Raw genomic sequence first — 21976 nt, 5'->3', positions numbered from 1 at the left:
CCCCAGTCAAACTTGCAAAAATTTACCACCTGTCTGATAATAAGTGTTGGAAATGTAAAGAGTGTGAGGGAACGTTCTTCCACCTCTGGTGGACTTGCCCTAAAGTGAAGGCGTTCTGGGAAATGATTTATAATGAATTGAAAAAGGTATTTAAATATACCTTCACTAAGAAACCAGAGGCTTTCCTTTTGGGTATTGTCGGCCAAGGGGTGGCAAAGAAGGACCAGACATTTTTTATGTATGCAACAACAGCAGCAAGGATACTTCTCGCAAAACACTGGAAAACTCAAGATCTACCCACACTGGAAGAATGGCAGATGCAACTGATAGACTACATGGAACTGGCTGAAATGACCGGCAGAATTCGTGACCTGGGAGAAGAGAGGATTGAGGAGGATTGGAAGAAATTTAAGAATTATTTACAAAAGTATTGTAATTTGAGTGAATGCTAAATAAGATGCTAGACTAAAATAACTGAGCACCACTAAATTTAGAAGTTTTTAAGAAAATAAGTAAGACTGTGAAAATTTAACTCCTTTTGAGAACTATAAGATTATGAAATATAGAAGGGATATAAGAATTTAAATAAGATGATAAATTGCTGACAAAATGTTATAACGATGAAAGTGGGAGCGGGAGATGTGAGGAAGTCCAAAGAAAATGTGAAACTATGTTAAGACAAATGTTATATTGTTTATTATGTTTACTTTTATTGTAAAACCCAATAAATTGCAGAACAGCAAGAGGGATCGCTGCGCAGTGAAAGCAGCAATCCTTCTTGCTGTTCTGGCTTCTGGGATAGCTGCGCAGCCTGAATTCGTTCCATAAGACACACACACATTTCCCCTTACTTTTTAGGAGGGAAAAAGTGAGTCTTATAGAGCAAAAAATTACAGTACTTTGCCGTCTTCACTTCATCCTCAAAGAGCTGGCCAGCTGAATTGTTTTGGGTGGTCTGGAAGGCTGGTTGGTAGATGGGCCTCTGGAAGACTCAGCAATTTGCATTTGTGAGCAATTTGCATGGCAGTCTGCTCCATCCTGCCTAAGATATCACTGTTGTTGCAACTCAATGCAGGACTTTCTCAGTGGATGGATTTCAGTTTAAGTAGCCTGATGACGTGAACAGGACTCTTGCAATGATGTGACTGGCTTCTTGCTGTCTTGACCCCTGCCATCAATCATGGCTGGTAAAAGCCAGCAGGGAAGGCTTGACGGATCGGTCCAGGATGTAGGGAATGCATTTTAACATGAGGGAATGGTGCCTGCTGCTCTTCAAGAGACTTGAAGATGTAAGAAAAAACACTGGGTCCTAATTTGAATAGTAGGATGTCTGGCATCTGGTGGGCGGGCTTTTGTGTTGTGCTCTGGAATCGGTCCCTCCCTTCGCGTGTACAGTTAAGTTAATTGTCATTCTTACAGTTAAGTTAATTGTCATGCTCTGGAATCGGTCCCTCCCTTCGCGTGTACAGTTAAGCCAATTGTCATTCTTGCTTCTTGCTTCATTTTTGCCTCATGATGTTGTTTTAGTTTCTCTCAGACAGCATGTTATCGTGTTGCAACTTTCTTTATTATTAAAGCTTGGTTTGACATATACGTGAGCCGCTTACTTTGCTGAAAGAAAAGAAACCCTGTTGAAAATTGGTAGAATATCCTGAGGTGATATTCCTAGTCTGACAGGAGGATTTTTTAAATCACCCCCACCCTCCACAACAGAAGAAACCCACCCTGAATCCTGTGGTTTAGAACAACTGCCTTCCTGTCACAAATAACTCTTTTTGGGGGGTAAGGTGGTAGAGAGAGTGGTGGCTGAGCAGTTAGAGGAGTTCCTAGAAGATAGAAATTACCTGGATCGATGTCAGTCTTGGTTCAGGTGCAGTTTTGGGACTACATCAGCCTTGGATGGCCTGATGGTTGACCTGTATGAAGAGCAGGACACTCCCCATGTCCTGCTCTTGATACAGGTCAACCATCAGGACATTTCTGCTTTTGTACCTCATAGGCTTTTGATACCTTAGACGATGGTATCCTCCTTGACTGGTTCCATAGGGCGTTCCATACAGTGGTTCCACACCTACCTACAGGGTTGTGTCCGGAGAGCAGCACTGGGAAATGGTATTTCAGCTCCATGGCCTTTGTGCTGTAGTGTACCACAAAGTACAGTCTTGTCCCCAGTGCTGATTAACATGTATATGAAGCCGCTGGATGCGGTCATTAGGAGTTGGGGGGCCCACAGCTCTACATCTCCATGACATTTGAGTCAGGGGAGACTTCACGATCTCGAACATTGGGTAGAAGGTTGGGAAAACAGAGAAGAAGAAGGCAGATACTTGGGGGAAAGGTGAAACCAAAACAAATGGATATGAGGTAGTGGTGGGGATATTTTAATCACATCCTAGAAGACAGGAGAGACTATGTGCTGTTTGTAGGCAACGCACAATCGGCAAAAGAGTTGGGGAGGGGCAGTATGGAAGTGATGGAGACCAAGGATACAAATGTGGGTAGAGTATGTGTATGTTCATATTGATTTGAAATAATATGCCAAATCTTTGGCTTCAGGTTTCGAGTACTGATATATTCCCTTCCTTTCAATAATCTTTTCATTCATTTAACTTGGGCTTTGTCATTTTCCTTTCCTTTTTTAAAATTGTAAATGCATAGCAGAATTCTGGCAGATTAAAGAATATCCCTTTAATCATAAGTCTTGATTGCCACGAGTATCATTTCTAAGGTAGCTTTTAGCCAACTAACAAATCTTCAGTTTTATTGGCTGTCTAATTCTGTCCTCTTTCATATTTCACAGTTATGATGCATTCAGACATTTCCCTGTTTTGTTAAGCAGGAATCTGTGTGGTCTTTGATGTAAGACATAATTTATTTGACAAGGAAATATGAGATGGTGCCCTGAATCCACATTTAATTGATGGATTGAGAATTTTTAGCTTTTCAACAAGATAGATTCTCATCACGAATGTCATGGAGGTAGTATTTTGTTAATCTATCCTCCTGCGGATTAAAATATATGTAGATATAATTTTGGAAACCATTTTTAAAAGTTCAACATTGGAGGTGGCTGACTGGATTTTCCTCCATCCTGAAATCTAATCATAAATGTGATTTATATTACTATCTCCAAATAAGATTGTTTTTATACCCTCAGAAAGCAGTGCATCACAGTTCCGTCAAATCAATGGTACTATGTACCTTTCAGTGTAGCAAATAAGCAATGAGGACCACAATTCTCAAAGCAATTATTCCAGAGCAATCCCACACTGAAACCAGTATTGCCATGGTGTAAACGAGTTGAGAATTATAATGGAAGAACATCCAGATTACAAATTTATCTATGATTGATTTCATATATTTCATAAGCCTGTGTTCCATTTCTGATCAATGAAAGACAGTTGCACAGATTTTAAAAAATCATTCTAGTGATTAAAATATTGGGATTGTAGTTAGACAGAGCCTTATGGCAGAAGTTGTTAAAGAGTTATTTTTGTTGCCTATTCACCTCTGGTCTCAGATTTTTTTGGTTTTTTTACTAATGTATGTGTGTGTGTGATTTATAGATAATAAAATATCACAATTTCCTTATAAAACACCACTCACGTGTACACGCAAAACTTCAACAATCTTGCTTACACAAATGAGGCAATATTATCACTGCATTGTATTTTATAACCCAAAATAAGCTATCCTGACACCTGCTGCTCCTCGTCCCCTTCTCACATAGGCTGTGAACAAACCCCATTTATTGAATTACTCTTTGGAATTGTCCTTAGTCATTACTGTTAACTGAATCAAACTTAGTTGTTCCTATTTCTAAGTCCCAAACACTGTCTTGTTTTGTTGGTTTGAGGGTGATTCTGCCATGCCCTGACGTATTATAGCCCTGTGAGGGTTGAAATATGGGAAATCTGGGTTTTATACAACTGTAACGGTCTGGCGGCGCTGTGGGTTAAACCACAGAGCCTAGGACTTGCCGATCAGAAGGTCGGCGGTTTGAATCCCCGTGACAGGGTGAGCTCCCGTTGCTCGGTCCCTGCTCCTGCCAACCTAGCAGTTCAAAAGCACGTCAAAGTGCAAGTTCCAGCGGGAAGGTAAACGGCGTTTCCCTGCGCTGCTCTGGTTCGCCAGCAGCGGCTTAGTCATGCTGGCCACATGACCTGGAAGCTGTACGCCGGCTCCCTCGGCCAATAAAGCAAGATGAGCGCTGCAACCCCAGAGTCGGCCACGACTGGACCTAATGGTCAGGGGTCCCCTTTACCTTTAACGGTCTGGCAAAATTTATTAGCAAGGCTAGTGGACCTAACGGAGACTCAATGTGCAGACTGAAATACCTGCATGATCGCCTCTTCTCCTTACGTCCTACCTTTGTATTAAGATCCTCAGCGGCCACCCTTCTCTGTGTGTGATGTCTGTTGCTTAAGTGGTATGGTTGAATGAAGGAGAGGGCCTCTTCTGTGATGGCAGCCTAACTTTGGAACATTCTCCCTAGAAATTCTAGGCTACAATCAACATTGCAATCTTTCTGGCACCTGCTGAAACCATCTTTATTTGCTGGGGTTATATTTGTCTTTAGTCTCCTCTTTTGGGTGGTTCCCCCTCCCCCCTTTTAGTGTCTGTTGTTTTATTATGGTTTATGTTTTCATTTTATTGCGTGCTGAGGTCCCCCAAAACACCCTTACCCCAATAACTTACACATCACACATAATTTTTGTTTAAGGTTTTTGGCATAATTTTGGCCACAACTTTATTATCATACAAATTGTGAGTGGTTGCTTAGGCATTGGTTATGACTATCTGTCCCCCCCCCCCCCACATTGGGGACAGCACTGGCTCCCGGATTCCAGCGAAAGCCAGTGTGGAGGAACAAGTTCAGGGATGACTGGAGCTGCGACACAGACCCTCAGCTTCTCCCTGCATGCTCCTAGGGGCTTACACGGCCCGAACCCGATTCCAGGGGTTTGGACGAAAGGATGGTAAGCCCCTGAATTCCTTTAACGGAATTCCTGTGCAGCAACAGCATTGGAGGGGCAGGCACAGCCAATCCATACCCCTCCACCAACCAATTTAAACCAATGCCTAACCGCCAACCTTACAAGTTGTGACGATTTGCTAAGCAGTAGGCAAAACCCAAAAGGCACACACTAATCAGCCAATTGGAAAAATTCCTACCAGGCCCCCGCACCAATGCGGACAACCCCATGACAGGCATAGCAAGGTCAAAGCGCAAGCCCCAACAAGGGAGGGCGGGTGGGTGATCCGATGTCCACAGTGAAAGAGAAAGTAGCTTGCTGTGGACCCTGCTTAAATATCCTCTGATCCCACCCCTAAATTTGCAACAACAAATTTTCCCCAGCAACATAAACACCAACCAGCACTAGGCCCCCTTCCTGCCTAGTCATTGCAGGGTGCTTTGTCCGGCCCCATCCGCAACACGTGCTCTCCTTTAGTGAGAACACGCTTTGCGTGCTGAGGTCCCCCAAAACACCCTTACCCCAATAACTCACACATCACACATAATTTTTGTTTAAGGTTTTTGGCATAATTTTGGCCACAACTTTATTATCATACAAATTGTGAGTGGTTGCTTAGGCATTGGTTATGACTATCTGTCCCCCCCCACATTGGGGACAGCACTGGCTCCCGGATTCCAGCGAAAGCCAGTGTGGAGGAACAAGTTCAGGGATGACTGGAGCTGCGACACAGACCCTCAGCTTCTCCCTGCATGCTCCTAGGGGCTTACACGGCCCGAACTCGATTCCAGGGGTTTGGACGAAAGGATGGTAAGCCCCTGAATTCCTTTAACGGAATTCCCGTGCAGCAACAGCATTGGAGGGGCAGGCACAGCCAATCCATACCCCTCCACCAACCAATTTAAACCAATGCCTAACCGCCACTCGAGCCCTTACGCTCGCCGCCAACCACTCACAGCCTCAAACACGCCCTCAACTTTTCAACCACCGAATGTAACCACACATCATTCCCAACAGAAGACAGATGAACCCCATCCATCATAAAGAATTCGGCGGCTTTGAACGTAATAAGAGGGTGTGGAATCACAAACCCACCCAGATTGACCACCAACTTGCTCATCGCAGAATTAATCCGCTTTCTAACCCTTTCAGTGACCGCCAAACAGGGGCTACCTCGCCACTTACGGCGTTGAAGCAACTGTGACCAAATTAATTTAGTTGCCGGCACCATGGCCGCCAATTCCCGCAAATCTTCCAACATAACAGCCCGCAGGACATAACAGGAAGATGACACCATATCATTTTCTCCGAGCTGAACCACAATCGCTGTAGGGGGCCCCTCCATGGGAACACGCCTCTGCATCAGCGGTAGAAGCTCCTTCCACAGCATCCCCCTTCTGGAGATCCAGGACACCCGTACGTGCTGTGGCAGGCCCAGGCCATCACCCATTCCGGACTGACGAGCTCTGCTAGCAGCCCAGTATACAATACTGTGCCCCACAATCCAGATGCGTATAACTGCTGGGCCTAGGGTAAAAACAAGAAACGTAAGCGCATGAAATCACATCATTTCCGTACATAACCTCTGTACGCGTCCGACCTCCACCGGCCCAGATCCTTAATCCTCTCTACCGATAAACCCCAATGAGCCGCAGTCGTTGCAGCCCCTATCCGAAAGGAATGAGGAGCAAACTCAGAAGCTGCAAGGCCGCAGGCAACAATCACCTTGCGCAGCACCTTGGTGAACTGGTGACGAGCCAACGGATGCCCATTCTCATGAATAAACAAAGGGCCATCACCTGGTGGTCGTAAAGCCATGTATTTTTGGAGATCCTTGACCGGGCAAGGACCCCCTTTCCCAGTTGCTGGGAGCCGAATCACCGCTCCCCTTCCCAGTTGATCCGTTTTCGAACTCCTGACATTGACTTGCACTTCTGACGGAGACAAGCTCACGTCCTGCAGCAACAAACCCCTAGAACCTCCATCCCGCTTAGGCTCAAGGACCACCTCCCCCACTCTCAGGGCCCCAAAGAAGGCTAAAGAAAAGGCTGCGGAAAACAACCGAGCCTCAAACCTGGACCAACAGATGCTCCTCAGTTTGCTGCGCATCCTAGTCAGCAGATGAAATGTGATGGGCTGCCTGGAAGTTGGCCTGGAGGGACGAAGCCGCCCCCAGCCTTCAAGTGCCTTTCGCACCACAAATTTCCCACATGGATCCTTATTAAACATTGCCTTGCTAAAGAAGGAAATTGCTGCAGAATGCAGTCTCAGCGTCCTGTTTGCCCGACGCCTCTGAAATAGGTGTGCCAGGTACTGGAGCACCTGGGTGGTAGAATGGGGGTTACCAACTCCCCCCCCCACTTGCTGCCCAGTGAACTGTAAAAAATCAGTCCAAGCCTTCTTATAAGACCTCAACGTGGAGGGGGCAAGAGATGCAGCTACTCCCTGTAAAACTAAGTGCTGCCAAGGTTCCAGAGATGATCCGGGAAAAATTCCGGACGGTCTCGAGCCACTGGCGCCAGGGACCTGAATCGCTCCATCTGAAAACGGGACAGAGCATCAGCAATGTCATTAGACACGCCAGGAACAAAACGTGCAGAAAATACAATGTTAAAACGCAAACAATGTAAAACAAAAGCCCGCAACAGGGCGGAATACCCTAGTGGATCGTGAAGACTGCTTGGCTAGCACGTTCACCACCGCCAGGTTATCGGACCAAAAACAAACTCGACGGTCCCTGAAATGCTCGACCCACAAATGCACAGCCACTACAATGGGAAAAAACTCCAGAAATGTTAGGTCCCGAGTTATGGATTTCCCACGCCAAGCTAGTGGCCAGCGCTCTGCACACCACCTACCATCCCAATACAGGCCAAACCCCAAAGACCCTGCGGCATCGGAATGCACCTGAAAATCAGTGTGGAGGTTCAAAGTGTCCTGCCACAAAGACACCCCGTTGAATTCCTCCAGGAATTCCAACCAGATCCGAAGATCAGCCCTCATCTGGGCTGAAAGGCGCACCCTATGCTGCGGGGATCTCAAACCTGACATGAGTCTGGCCAAACGTGAGCAGAATGGTCGCCCCGGGGCGACCACTCTGCAAGCAAAATTCAGGTGACCCAGCAACGACTGTAACTGTCGCAAGGTCACCTTCTTCAAGGGCAGCAGTTCCTCAATGACTCTTTTAAGCGCAAGTATTTTATCTGCCGGCAACCTGGATGTTTGAGCCACGGTATCCAACAAGATACCCAAATAAGTCAGACGCGTAGAAGGACCTTCAGTCTTCTCCGCGGCTAACGGCACGCCCAGCTCTTCCGCTAAGTCGGCAAAGGCCTGTAGTAAGGCAACGCAGTGCCCTGTATCATTGGCTGAGGCCAATAAAAAATCATCCAGGAAATGAGTGACACCGCTCAGACCAGTCCTTTTGCGCAAAGCCCAATCCAAAAATGAACTAAAACGCTCAAAAGCCGCACAGGCTACCGAGCAGCCCATAGGCATGGCCTTATCAAAAGAAAATCCTCCATCAAACTGGAAGCCCAGTAACCAGAAGTCATCGGGATGAATAGGAAGCAGCCGAAATGCGGATTCTATGTCGCATTTGGCCATTAGGGCGCCTGGCCCAAATTTCCGTACCATCTTGATCGCTTGATCAAGGGAAGCATACTTTACCGTACAAAGCTCCGGGGGAATAACATCATTTACTGATGTGCCTTTAGGGTGTGAGAGATTGTGAATTAGGCGGAATTCCCCCGGGGCTTTTTTAGGAACAATACCCAACGGTGAAATATGCAAACTGGGAAATGGGGGAACAACGAAAGGGCCAGCCATACAACGTAAAGCCAGCTCCTTCCCGATCTTCTTGTGTGCCACCTCTGGCATGTCCAAAACTGACCTCTGATTCGCAGGACTCCTAGCCACCGGCGTGGCAACCACTGGAATCCTAAAGCCCAAAGAAAAACCATCCCGCAAATAAGACGCCGACGCCCTGTCTGGATATGACTGCAATAATAACAGGAGCGGCTGTAGCCGTACCGGGGTATAGGCTAGAGAGGACAAGGTATTACTTTGCTGCTCCAGCGGCTGGAGCCGGAGGAGTGGCTTTTGGGGGCTGCTGGGGCCCCCCCCTTTCCGAAAGGACCGACGGCCCCCTGTACAAGCTGAAGCCGGATGGTTCCCAGAACACTTCTCACATGCATGTGAGTACCTGCAGAATTGTCGCAGGCAGGTACCCTTGTTAAAATCCCAGCAAAACAACTTACGACCCCCCCTTGGTAGGACAGCCTTAGATTTCTGAGGTTCTGCAGCCTTCCTGTCAATACGCGGAGCCACAAAAGTGGTCCATACGTCCAAATCCTTCCGGTCCCAGCGGGCCGTGGGGATCTTAGCTGCCCTGCGCCTAAAGTTCTCATCATACGATATTGCAGCTGATTCTCCAGCCATCGTAAAGGCCGAACGGACAATAGACAAATACACCCATAGATGCAAAGATCTCCTAGGATAAGCTGCGGACACGACTCCAGCAAAAACTTGGAAGCTATCCATCCACCTTTCAAATGTCCTATCCACCTTTGCTACCACTGCCCGTTTTTTAGAGGCGGTGGAGCCTTTGTCTTGTGGGTCCTGACCCTCTTGCGGAGGGGCAAGGCTGAATATGTCAATATAACGGCCATCCAAAATCCTGGACCGCAGCTTGGTAGTCAAGTGGGCACTGGGTATGAGGTCCCTGACAGAGTTGGTGGCGACCTTTACCTCAGGTACCAGGACCCCATCTCGACAATCCTGAACTGCCCCGTACTTTGCTCTGTGAGAGTTGGCCCTTCGCTCCCATGCCCATTTTGGAAGCCCCGTCGACTCCCCAAAGCCCCAGTAAAGCTTGAGAGAGGCCTCCTCATCGCTGCTTGAACTAGAGGATGAAGTACCTGAGGGAGAGGATGAAGTATCCCTCCGCCTTCTCTTGGCGCGCCTCCTGGAACTCTTTTTGCGGCGACGGTGCCCACCAGAAGAGGGTCTCGGAGGTGGAAGAAGGCTATCCTCTACCGAAGACTCAGAAGCATCACCCTGCTGAGCGGTGCCCGGAATAGACTGAAAAGAGATAACCTGTGAATGACCAGAAACCGAGCGCACAGCTGCTGGGGGCGGCGCACCTGCTGCTTGCACTGCCCGGATCCGAGCAGATGCCCTCCTCCTGGGCGTTCCCCTGGCACCACCCCGACCCTTCGGCATGGCAGCCTGAGACTTGGGTAAATCAGGGGTTTGGGCCACAGTATTAGGTAAGAAACCCCCAGCTGCTATAAACTCTCTCTCCTCTTCGCTACATGACGACACCAGAGATGATGCGCCTGCGGGAGGGGCTGGCCTTGCAGAAGAAGTAGATGGAGTTGAGCAGCGGTGCAACAGGCCGTCCATTTCAGCTTCAACATGGGCCAGCGCAGCAGGGTCACCAGCCAAACCAGTGACCATGGATTGGATGCGACTCAACGACTGATTTGGCGCAGGTGAACGCAAGGCTTGGGACGGGCCTTTAATAGGTCTCTTCGCTGAGGACACAAGACCAGGCCTCTTAGACGTCTTCCTTTTCGGGGCCATACCTACTACCAATGGAAAAACAAATAAACAATTTAAAGATGGCAAACAATACCTAAAGACGCTAACAGGCAATAACTGGCTGAATGGAAAATTGGTTCAGTCACTTTCAATCAGCTGCAACCATACAAACCGCCACCAGGTGGCGCCACCAGCAAACACAGCCAACTATAGGCTGCACTCACTCCAACGGCCACTGGAGGCCAGGATAAGGTAGAGGGAGGCAGGAAATGGCGCTCCCGCCCAAAACCACCCAAAATGGAGGTCTCTACCGCCCGCACTCGCCCTGGAGGCCTCCCAGGCCGAATCAGGCCCAAAAGCAGATTAAAACAGCCCGAAAAAATTGCCAAGCGCGCTATGCGCAATTTACAAAACTAACAGCTTCCCCAGCAGCGCCACCACCGCTGAGCAGGCAGTTGCTTCCACGTGGGGGGGGGGGGAGCTACTAAAATCAAATTAAAATGAAGCTAAAATAAATAAATTAAAGGAAAGGTCTTCCCCAGCCACTAAATCCCTAAGGGCCCCAAGCTAGGATTAGGCCGGGAGTCGCCCAACAGCCAGAGCCGAGGGCAAAGCCCCAGCCGCCCACGGGGGCTCTAAGCCCCAGGGAAAGGTGGCAGGGATCTAATAATATTATAAGAGGAAACCAATCAAATAAAATTAAACAAAGGAAAGGAAAAGGAGAAGAAATGTAAATACAACCAGTCTTTCACTGAGTTCAGTCTGATCCGATGTCCACAGTGAAAGAGAAAGTAGCTTGCTGTGGACCCTGCTTAAATATCCTCTGATCCCACCCCTAAATTTGCAACAACAAATTTTCCCCAGCAACATAAACACCAACCAGCACTAGGCCCCCTTCCTGCCTAGTCATTGCAGGGTGCTTTGTCCGGCCCCATCCGCAACACGTGCTCTCCTTTAGTGAGAACACGCTTTGTCTCTTTTATCGTTGTTGATATTCTTGCACGGTGTCCATTTGGATGACGGACGGTTACCAATTATTATATTTTTAGAGCAAATATAAATAAAGACATACATTTTGCAAGCTGAGAGGAGGTGGGGATTCAAATCCTACTTCGGTTCACTGCTAGGATTGCCCTCTTCTCTCAACTCTCTAAGGCACCAGCAGCACTTTACATTTAAAGCAGGACCATACCATTTTAGCAGTCACAGCTTTCCCCCAAAGAATCCTGGGTAATCAGAGTTGTTAGGAGATCCCTGTTCCCCTCACAGAACTACAATTTCTAGAATGGTTTAACAATGAATTGCTCTTCCCGGGGGGGGGGGGAGTGAATATTCTCACTTTTAAGGTTCTCCCCGCCCCCCCCCCCCCATTCTGGAAGCATTTGTGTTCCCCTGAAAGCACTTCTTTTCTCCCCGGAATAAAAATGGAAGAACATCTGCCATAACCATAATTAAATTCAACTTAACCCTCCTGGAAAGTGCCAAAAACTTTGAGTTTTCAGAACAGTCTTAGATAGAAATATGCAGTTGCTCAGAGGATATTTTGGATCTACCTTCCAGACTACAGAAATTCTTTCTTGACCTCTGAGCTGCCAAATCACAGGACTTTGTGTAGAATGGTCTGCTCCATGGACAACGTTACTACAGTGGTACCTCTGGTTATGAACTTAATTCACTCCGGAGGTCCGTACTTAACCTGAAACTGTTCTTAACCTGAGGTACCACTTTAGCTAGTGGGGCCTCCTGCTGCTGCCACACTGCTGGTGCACAATTTCTGTTCTTATCCTGAAGTAAAGTTCTTAACCGAGGTACTACTTCTGGGTTAGCAGAGTCTGTAACCTGAGGTGTTTGTAACCCGAGGTACCACTGTATTGTTCCTCTTGGCTGCAGACATATTTCGTTGTGGGTTTTTCAGACACGTGACCACCTCTCACTTTTAGTGTGGGCTTGTGCATGCTCATCGCACACATTTACCTCCACATTCTCAGTTAAGCTTTTGTATAAATATAGGAAGAACTGTGGGTTGGATCCTAAGAGCCCATGACTGGAGCGCCAGTTATGGAAAGGTGACTTCTGGTAATAAAATCAAAGGAGGAGGCCATTTCCACTAGGTCTCTTGCCTCCTTGCTTCTTTCATCAAAACCTCAAGAACATAAGACAACCTTGCTGGATCAAGCGAAAGGCCGTCTAGTCCAGCATTCTGCTCCCACAAGGCCAAGCAGAAGTGGCATAGTGTGTGTGTGGGGGGGCAAAGGGACAGTTGCCCCGGGCCCAAAACTGTTTGGGGTGCAAATTTTCAACACCCAGTGCTGCCTCAATACAGCTGCATGCTTCTGTTGCTGGGCTCTGTTGAAAATGAAAATGATATGAATGGAGTAGTCTCTACAAACATGGACAAGGCACAAAGACTGGTAGTCTCTAAGGATGGGAGACTACCAAAGACATTTTTTGAAATGACTGACAATATGGACTTAATTGATATTTGGAGATCAAAGAACCCTCTAGAAAGAGAGGGAACTTTCTTCTCTGAAGCGAAAATGACATGGACAAGAATTGACCAAATATGGGTAACTAGTGGAATGGCTCCAAAGATAAAGAAAGTGGAAATCTGTCCAAAGACGTGCTCCGACCATAACGCCGTAAAGATGGAGATGAGGTTAACAACAGCTGGTTCTTTTAGATGGAGGATGAATGACACTCTTTTTAGAGATGAAGAGGTCTATAAAAAGGCCCAAAAGACTTTGAGAGACTATTTTGAGATAAATCTGAAAACAGAGGTGGAAAAAAGAACAATTTGGGATGCAAGCAAAGCTGTGATGCGAGGCTTCCTAATACAACAGAACTCTATAAAGAAGAAGAAACAAAATGAGAAGAAGGACAAAATTTTGGAAAAGATAAGAGAAGAGGAAAAAAAGTTGAGGTCTAAACCAAAGTCTCAGGAGATCTTGAGAGAAATTAAGGTGTATCAGACACAATATTTGGAACTGATGAATCAAGAAATAGAATGGAAAATTAAACAAATGAGACAAAGGACCTTTGAATCTGCAGATAAATGTGGGAAGCTTCTGGCATGGCAATTGAGGAAAAGACAAAAATTAAATACGGTTACCAATTTAGAGGTGGAAGGAAAGAGTATTAACAAGCCAAATGAAATTAGAAACTGTTTTCAGAGTTTCTTCAGAAGATTATATTCACAGGGCCCGGTGAATGAGGGAGAAATAGAGGAGTTTCTTAAGAAATACGGATTACAAAAAATTTCACAACAGAGTAAAATAGACCTGAATCAGAAAATAACTGAGCAAGAAATAGAGGGTGCCATTCAAAATATGCAACTGGGAAAATCTCCAGGACCAGATGGACTGACTTCCAGATATTACAAAGCTTTGAAGGAGTGGTTGATACAACCTTTGAAGGAAGTATGTAATGAAATACTAGAGGGGAAACAGGCACCTGAATCGTGGAAAGAAGCGTATATTACACTTATCCCAAAGACAGAGACTGAAAAGACTCAGATCAAGAACTACCGCCCTATATCACTACTTAATGTGGATTATAAAATTTTTGCAGACATTTTAGCAAAAAGATTGAAAAAAGTGTTGGTGGGGGAGATTCATAAGGACCAAGCAGGCTTTCTCCCAGGAAGACATTTGTCAGATAACGTGAGGAACATAATAGACATTATGGAATTATTAGAAGTTAATAGAAACACTAAGGCAGTTTTGATATTTGTGGACGCGGAGAAAGCCTTTGACAATATTTCTTGGAGTTTTATGAAGAAGAATCTACAAGGGATGGGGGTAGGTCAAGGTTTTGAGAATGGTATAGGTGCAATATATTCTGAACAAAAGGCTAAATTAATTGTAAATAATGTGGTAACTGAAGTGATTCAGATAGAAAAAGGGACACGACAGGGGTGCCCAATATCTCCATTGCTTTTTATATCAGTCCTGGAGGTTTTGTTAAATATGATCAGAAAAGACCAGTTGGTTAAGGGGGTTCAGGTTGGAGCAAAACATTATAAACTGAAGGCTTTCGCAGATGACTTAGTATTAACTTTGCAAGAGCCATACACTAGTACGAAAAGGGTTTTGGAACTAATTCAAGAATTTGGTCAAGTTGCAGGTTTTAAATTAAACAAACAAAAAACTAAAGTGCTGGAGAAAAATCTAACAGCTATGGAAAGAGAGCAGTTTCAAAAGGAAACAGGATTAGCTGTGGTTAACAAAGTGAAATACTTGGGGATTAATATGACATCTAAAAATGTGAATCTATTTAAAGATAATTATGAGAAATGTTGGATGGAAGTTAAGAAAGATCTAGAAGTTTGGTCAAATTTGAAGCTTTCCTTGTTAGGCCGAATTGCTGTTATTAAGATGAATGTTTTGCCTAGAATGTTGTTTTTATTTCAGGCTTTGCAGATTTTGGACAAAATGGACTGTTTCAAGAGGTGGCAGAAAGATATATCTAAATTTGTCTGGCAGGGCAAAAAGCCCAGAATAAAATTTAAGATACTTACGGATGCAAAAGAAAGAGGGGGGTTTGCCCTGCCGGACTTAAAGTTGTATTATGAATCAGCAGCTTTTTGCTGGTTGAAAGATTGGCTGCTCCTTGAGAATACAGACATTTTGGATTTGGAAGGGTTCAATAATACCTTCGGATGGCATGCTTATATATGGTATGACAAGGTAAAGGCCCATAAAGGTTTTAAGAATCATATTGTTAGGAAAGCTTTATATAATGTTTGGATTAGATACAAAGACTTGTTGGAAAACAAAACCCCAAGGTGGCTGTCGCCAATGGAAGCTAAAGGGGTGAAAAAACTTAATATGGAATCGAAATGGCCAAAATATGGGGAAATTCTAGAGCAAGTGGGAGATAAGGTAAAACTACAGAGCTATGAAAAATTGAAGCCTAAAGTTCGAGATTGGCTCCATTATTATCAAATAATGGAGGTTTTTAAACAAGACAGAAAAATTGGCTTCCAGGTGGAAAGATCCAAATTAGAAACAGAACTGTTAGAACCCAATACTAAAACTTTGTCAAGAATGTATAACTTGTTGCTGAAGTGGAATACACAGGATGAGACGGTTAAGTCAGCTATGATTAAATGGGCACAGGATTTTGGTTATAACATTATGTTTGCTGACTGGGAAAAGTTATGGACCACCGGTATAAAGTTTACGGCATGTAATGCCTTAAGAGAAAATATTATGAAAATGATCTACAGGTGGTACATGACACCAGTCAAGCTTGCAAAAATTTATCATTTGCCCGATAATAAATGCTGGAAATGTAAAGAAACTGAAGGTACATTCTTTCATCTTTGGTGGACTTGCCCAAGGATTAAAGACTTCTGGGAGATGATTTATAATGAATTGAAAAAGGTATTTAAGTATACCTTTCTTAAGAAACCAGAGGCTTTTCTCCTGGGCATGGCTGACCAATTGGTGTTAAAGAAGGACAGAACTTTTTTTATGTACGCCACAACAGCAGCAAGAGTCCTTAGAGCAAAATATTGGAAGACACAAGAACTACCCACACTGGAAGAATGGCAGACGAAGGTGATTGACTATATGGGACTAGCTGAGATGACCGGCAGAATCCGAGACCAAGGAAAAGAGACAGTGGAGGAAGACTGGAAGAAATTTAAAGTCTATCTTAAGAATTACTATAAAGTAAATGAATGCTAAAACGCCAAGGTTAAGAAATTATGAGGTTACTGCTGTATGGATTTGGTAATGACAAGAGGGTTTAAAGGTCAATTAATTAAAATTTGAAGTGAGGATTTGCTGGAAGAAATTTGAAAACAAGGATGCAGAAAGGGAGGGTACGGGGAAGTCGGAGAGAACAGGGTTATGAAAAGAAGGAATTGAAATTTTACATGTTTATGTGTTTGTTTGTTATTGTATTGTGTTTTGTATGTGTTAACTAAGTGTTAAAAAAACCAATAAAAATATTAAAAAAAAGAAAAAAAAGAAAATGGCTTCTCCGTGCGAACCGGGAAACGACCTCTCCAGACAATAAAACGACTCTACTTTTCCTATCTCTGCAGCTATGATCTCCTGGATGACGCGGACACCATTAGGCAGTTGAATGTGTATGCGAACTCCGTCTGCTTCCCTCCTGCCCACCTGGCCCCGAACGCTGGCAACCCACACTACGCCACTACTAAGCAGGTGCCCATGAGAAGCTCATAAATCCTTCTCTGGAGAGTTTGGGGACCCTCTGGAATAGCACAGAATGGGGTGCAGGAGCTAGGCAAAAGCCAGCTCTCCCCTTCTACTGGCAAAAGCCTCCACTGAATCCAAGACCCTCCTGTTTGTAGAGAGACTCCTTATGTGCATGGAACCGCACTTTAGAACCCACCACTTTCTCTTTGCTTTACATGACAGAAAGTGATTTATAAACATAACTTTTTTAAATTTTTTATTTTTAGAAAATCTTTATAATTTTCACATACACAAATATACACGAGTTACATAACATATAAAACACAAAACGATACAAATGAATAGAAATGATGAAATAAGAAAAGATAAAGAAACAAACATAAACAAATACAATATAATAAACTTACATGATAGATTAAAATATATAACTTCCAATAATTCTCATTATACTACTTATATTATCTGTATTCCTTGCACAGATTCATATTATTAGAATATTATTATAATTCATATTATTGTTATATAAACCCCACTATTATATTTTATGTAATTCTTGGTTACCAGTATCACTCTATTTCTGCAAGTATCTTATTGTTCGTACAGCACGTTTTTAAGTATTCTTTAAATATTTTCCATTCCCTATATACCTTCTGGTTTGACACTCCTCTAATTTTTCCAGTCAATTTTACTAGTTGCAGGTATTCTATCATAAGAATTTGCCACTCTGTAATCATTGGTAAGATTTCATTCTTCCAATTTCTTGCCACTATTATTCTGGCTGCTGTGATTGCGTACATAAACAATGGTCTTATTTTTTAAAAAAATTCCATTGGTAATATAGCTAATAAAAAATTTTCTGGTCTTTTTAGAAATGTGAGTTTGAATAGTTTTTTTAATTCACTATAAATGCTGTTCCAAAATTCATGGATAACTTCGCAGTTCCACCACATATGGAAATATGATCCTGTATCATTTTTACATATCCAACATATTGGCAAACTGACCTTGTACATTTTTGCAAGTTTTAGAGGAGTGTGATGCCATCTGTATAACATCTTCACAGTATTTTCTCTGAGGTTATAGCATGCCGTGAATTTTATCTATCCTCCATAATCTTTCCCATTGTTCCATGTAAATATTGTATCCCAAATCCTGCACCCATCTTACCATTACAACTTTAACTTGTTCTTCTTTTACTTCCCATTCTAATAAATAATCATAAATTTGTGATATGTGTTTCCCTTTATTATGGGTTAACTCTTTTTCAAATTCAGATGTTTCTTTTGCGATAACTTTTTTTTAAAGGACATAATTCAGAAGTTTGCATCCAGTGCACTAATCTGAGAGCGTCATACATTTTTCAAAAGCTCTTGTTATACCATTTACAACCGTAGCCTAATTGTGAACCAAGTCTCCAGAGAAAAATTGCACATATTATCTAGTTAGTTAAAACAGCTGCTGCTGGTGGTGGTTGCTGTTGTTTAGGTAAAAGGCTGCAGCAGCACTATTAACAAGGTGATTATGGCTCCAACTCACAGCCCCACTGAACTGAACTGTTGTGTTGTATATGATCTCTCCCATCATCCCATTCCCTCCAAGTATTCATGTGTATTTGACTTCTCCTTCTGGTTATCCCTGAAGCTCACCAAGTAGCCTTGGATAAGTCATTGTTGTTCGGCTCACATCACTTGCCTGTTGTGGAGATAACAAGAGATAAGGTTATTACACAGCCGTTTGTTCCAGGCCCTTTCAAAGAAATCCACAGAAATGCCTAAATGAAATTAGCCCAACAATCTAAATCGGCTTCTCTTGGTTTGTCGATCAGGCTGCTAGCAGCGTTTTATCATCCCCAGGGACTACCTGATGGCATCAGCATTTGCTTTCTAGAAAGCTCAGTTGCATTTGATCTAGTGGCTTACGTGTGAAATGCTCCTGGATCCCGTAACTAATTCCCTGAGCCAGTCCATCCCCGTGGAGACACGTCCAGGGTCTTCTCGCCCAGGCGCATAGCATCTCTAAGCAACATTTCCATGCTGCTGCCGAGTGCAGATAAGTTTTCTTTTCAGCCTTGCTGCCTCTCTCCAATCTGACAAATAATGGGAGTTAGAGCCTCAGAAATCATCTGAAGATACAAAGGCTGTTCTGCTGTGACCTCGCCTTTTTTGTTGTTGCTGATTCTAAATACTATCCAGGAAACTGCAGCAGGAATGTGAGGAGCAAAGGAGCACAAACCACTACATTTCCGTGGTTTGGAAGTGTCCAAGAAAGAGGTAAATCTTATCTATTGGCATAGTGGTACATTTCCGAGCACAATTCAAAGTGTTGGTGCTGACTTTTAAAGCCCTAAACGGCCTCGGCCCAGCATACCTGAAGGAGTGTCTCCACCCACATTGTTCAGCCTGAACACAGTGCCGAGGGCTTTCTGGCGGTTCCCTCGCTGTGAGAAGTGAGGTTGCAGGGAACCAGGCAGAGGGCCTTCTTGGTGGTGTAGTGGTTAAGAGTGGTGGACTCGTAATCTGGGGAACCGGGTTCACGTCTCCGCTCCTCCACATGCAGCTGCTGGGTGACCTTGGGCCAGTCACACTTCTCTGAAGTCTCTCAGCCTCACTCACCTCACAGAGTGTTTGTTGTGGGGGAGGAAGGGAAAGGAGAATGTTAACCACTTTGAGACTCCTTAGGGTGGTGATAAAGCGGGATATCAAATCCAAACTCCTCCTCCTTCTTGGTAGTGGCACCCACCCTATGGAACGCCCTCCCATCAGATGTCAAGGAAATAAACAACTACCTGACTTTTAGAAGACATCTGAAGGCAGCCCTGTTTAGGGAAGTTTTTAATGTTTGATGCTGTATTGTTTTAATATTTGGTTGGGAGCCGCCCAGAGTGGCTGGGGAAACCTAGCCAAATGGGCAGAGTATAAATTAATAATAATCATAATAATCATAATAATAATAATGATGATAATGATAATAATCAGCTGCGCTAATGTCCTTCCTGATTCGGTTCACGAAGACCTTGTTTCCCAGCACATTCCAGCTGACATTTTGATGTCAGGGGCATTGTGTGGATATTGCAAGCAACAACAACGTGCATACTTGAGAAGTGCAGGTCCACAATAAACAACTGGCTGGAACCATCCCTAGTGATCCTTAATAGAAACATTTCTATTGTACTCCCCATCTACCGGTTACTTTATGAAGCAGAACAGAAACAAGAAAAGTGCCTTTTGGGAGATGCATCCTGTTGAAACCAGTGGAAGTCACTTCCAAATAATCAGCCCAATCCAGCAATGCCGGGCATGAGTGAGGGATCCAAGACGTAAAGAGGAACCCTCCATTTTCAGTAACGCCACCATTCATTTTTATGGAAGAGGCAGAACCACAAGCCCTTTCCTTGCGCATGCAGAACTGTGCCGCTCATCACAGAACACGCCAAATGCACATCAGAGACCATACAGGTAACTGGATTGCCTTTGCAAAAGGCAGCTGTTTTTTATTTTTATTTTATTGCCACCTTGAGAGCTGCTGTGGTGGAAAGAATGCAAATACACCTGGATGGGGAGCTTGTGGTTCTCCAGAATGTTGTACAATCCCCATCCTCCTTCACCATGCTGCTGACTAGGGCTGATGGTACTTGGAGTCTACCAACATCTGGAGGGCAATAGGTGTCCCATTCCTGTTACAAATGGATGATAATATTTGGATCCTATATTAAGCCCTGGATTAATATAGTATCCAACTACAAAAATGTTGCTTCAGTATTGGTTAGGGCCCAGCCATGCCAGGTTATAGGTGGAACTGCTATTCTACTACTGGCACAGCCTCTGGGTCCTGATTCAGAAGACACAACTAATCTGGCTTCCTCCTCATAATTATAATATATAATAACTTATTATTTATACCCCGCCCGTCTGGCTGGGTTTCCCCAGCCACACTAGGCAGCTCCCAACAGAACATTAAAAACACGGTAAAAGATCAAACATTAAAAACTTCCCTAAACAGGGCTGCCTTCAGATGTCTTCTAAAAGTCAGATAGTTGTTTATTTCCTTGACATCTGATGGGAGGGCGTTCCACAGGGAGGGCGCCACTACCGAGAAGGCCCTCTGCCTGGTTCCCTGCCACCTCACTTCTCGCAGTGAGGGAACCGCCAGGAGGCCCTTGGAGCTGGCCCTCAGTGTCTAGGCTGAGCAATGGGGGTGGAGACGCTCCTTCAGGACGTTTAGGGCTTTAAAGGTCAGCACCAACACTTTGAATTGTGCTCGGAAACGTACTGGGAGCCAATGTAGGTCTTTCAGGACCAGTGTTGTATGGTCTTGGTGGCCACTCCCAGTCACCAGTCTAGCCGCCGCATTCTGGATTAGTTGTAGTTTCCAGGTCACCATCAAAGGTAGCCCCCCTCATGAGTAGGGTTAAGAGTTGGGATACCTTGTACTGTCAAATGGCACTGCACTTCCAGTTTTCGGACTTCTGGGCTGGTCCTGATAGGGAGGCAGTGGGATTTGACAACACCATGTGTCCAGCATTGACTATTAATACAAATCAGATGGTCAGAAACACAGAGAAACTTAAGGTCACCAATCAAATCTGCTAGGTTTTAAAAAACAGTCAAGATATTTCGCTGAGGGTTGCAGTGTGTGTGTGTGTGTTATAAATATGTACTGGACCCAGCGAAATTGTGCTTGGGCAGTGCTTAGGACTGGGTTGTAAATATACAAGCTTTGCGACCATAATAATACAGGGAGGCCCCTTTCCTTCCGAACAAATCCATTCTCATTATATGTTAGCTGGCAAAATCTCGAGTGATGGAATTATCAGTGGCTTTCATTATTATGCCTTTTACGCCTTTTGTAAGATAGCCACTCTCCTTGTTATCTTTATTCACTGCTGTAGAAATAATAATAGTAAAAGAAAGATAGCCGCCGGCTGACTTCATAAAACAAGCCCCCCCCGTCTTTTTTTTAAGGTTTCATTTTAGAGCTAGTGTTTAGGCCATGATGAATTGCTGAATGGTTGATTTCCTGATACTCTTTCTCACTAACCTTTCCTGACAGCTTCTGGATTGCTCTACCCGGTAATTTGCAGAATAGTAATGGCTACAGTGAGATGTCTCCTAACTATTTCCTTTACTTTTAACAAGGATTCTGAACACCCTCTGTAGGTGACAAAATGCAATTACAGACACGAAGTGTTCCCTTGGGTGGGCGGCCGTTCGCAGATGCCACCGGTCTTTTGGCAACGCAACTGTTAAAGAAAATAATAATCCTGGAACGAAAACAAAAGTGTCGGAT

The 21976-nt window shown here is 44.4% G+C and overlaps 1 protein-coding gene across 1 annotated transcript; it reads right to left on the bottom strand.

Annotated features, from left to right (window-relative positions):
* Window positions 1–6125: 6125 nt before the first annotated feature.
* On the bottom strand, window positions 6126–10943 carry LOC308474274 (uncharacterized protein). Its single transcript, XM_081000369.1, has 3 exons — window positions 9896–10943; window positions 7051–7516; window positions 6126–6503 (listed from the first exon to the last, which is right to left on the bottom strand). Exons 1-3 carry the CDS (start codon window positions 10560–10562, stop codon window positions 6446–6448), a joined length of 1191 nt encoding a protein of 396 aa, XP_080856495.1. The 5' UTR covers window positions 10563–10943; the 3' UTR covers window positions 6126–6445.
* Between the last annotated feature and the right edge of the window lie 11033 nt (window positions 10944–21976).

The sequence above is a fragment of the Podarcis pityusensis genome (genome assembly GCF_964106645.2).
Source record: "Podarcis pityusensis genome assembly, chromosome: 1".
NCBI lineage: Eukaryota > Metazoa > Chordata > Lepidosauria > Squamata > Lacertidae > Podarcis > Podarcis pityusensis.
This window is presented reverse-complemented; position numbering and strand designations above follow the sequence as displayed.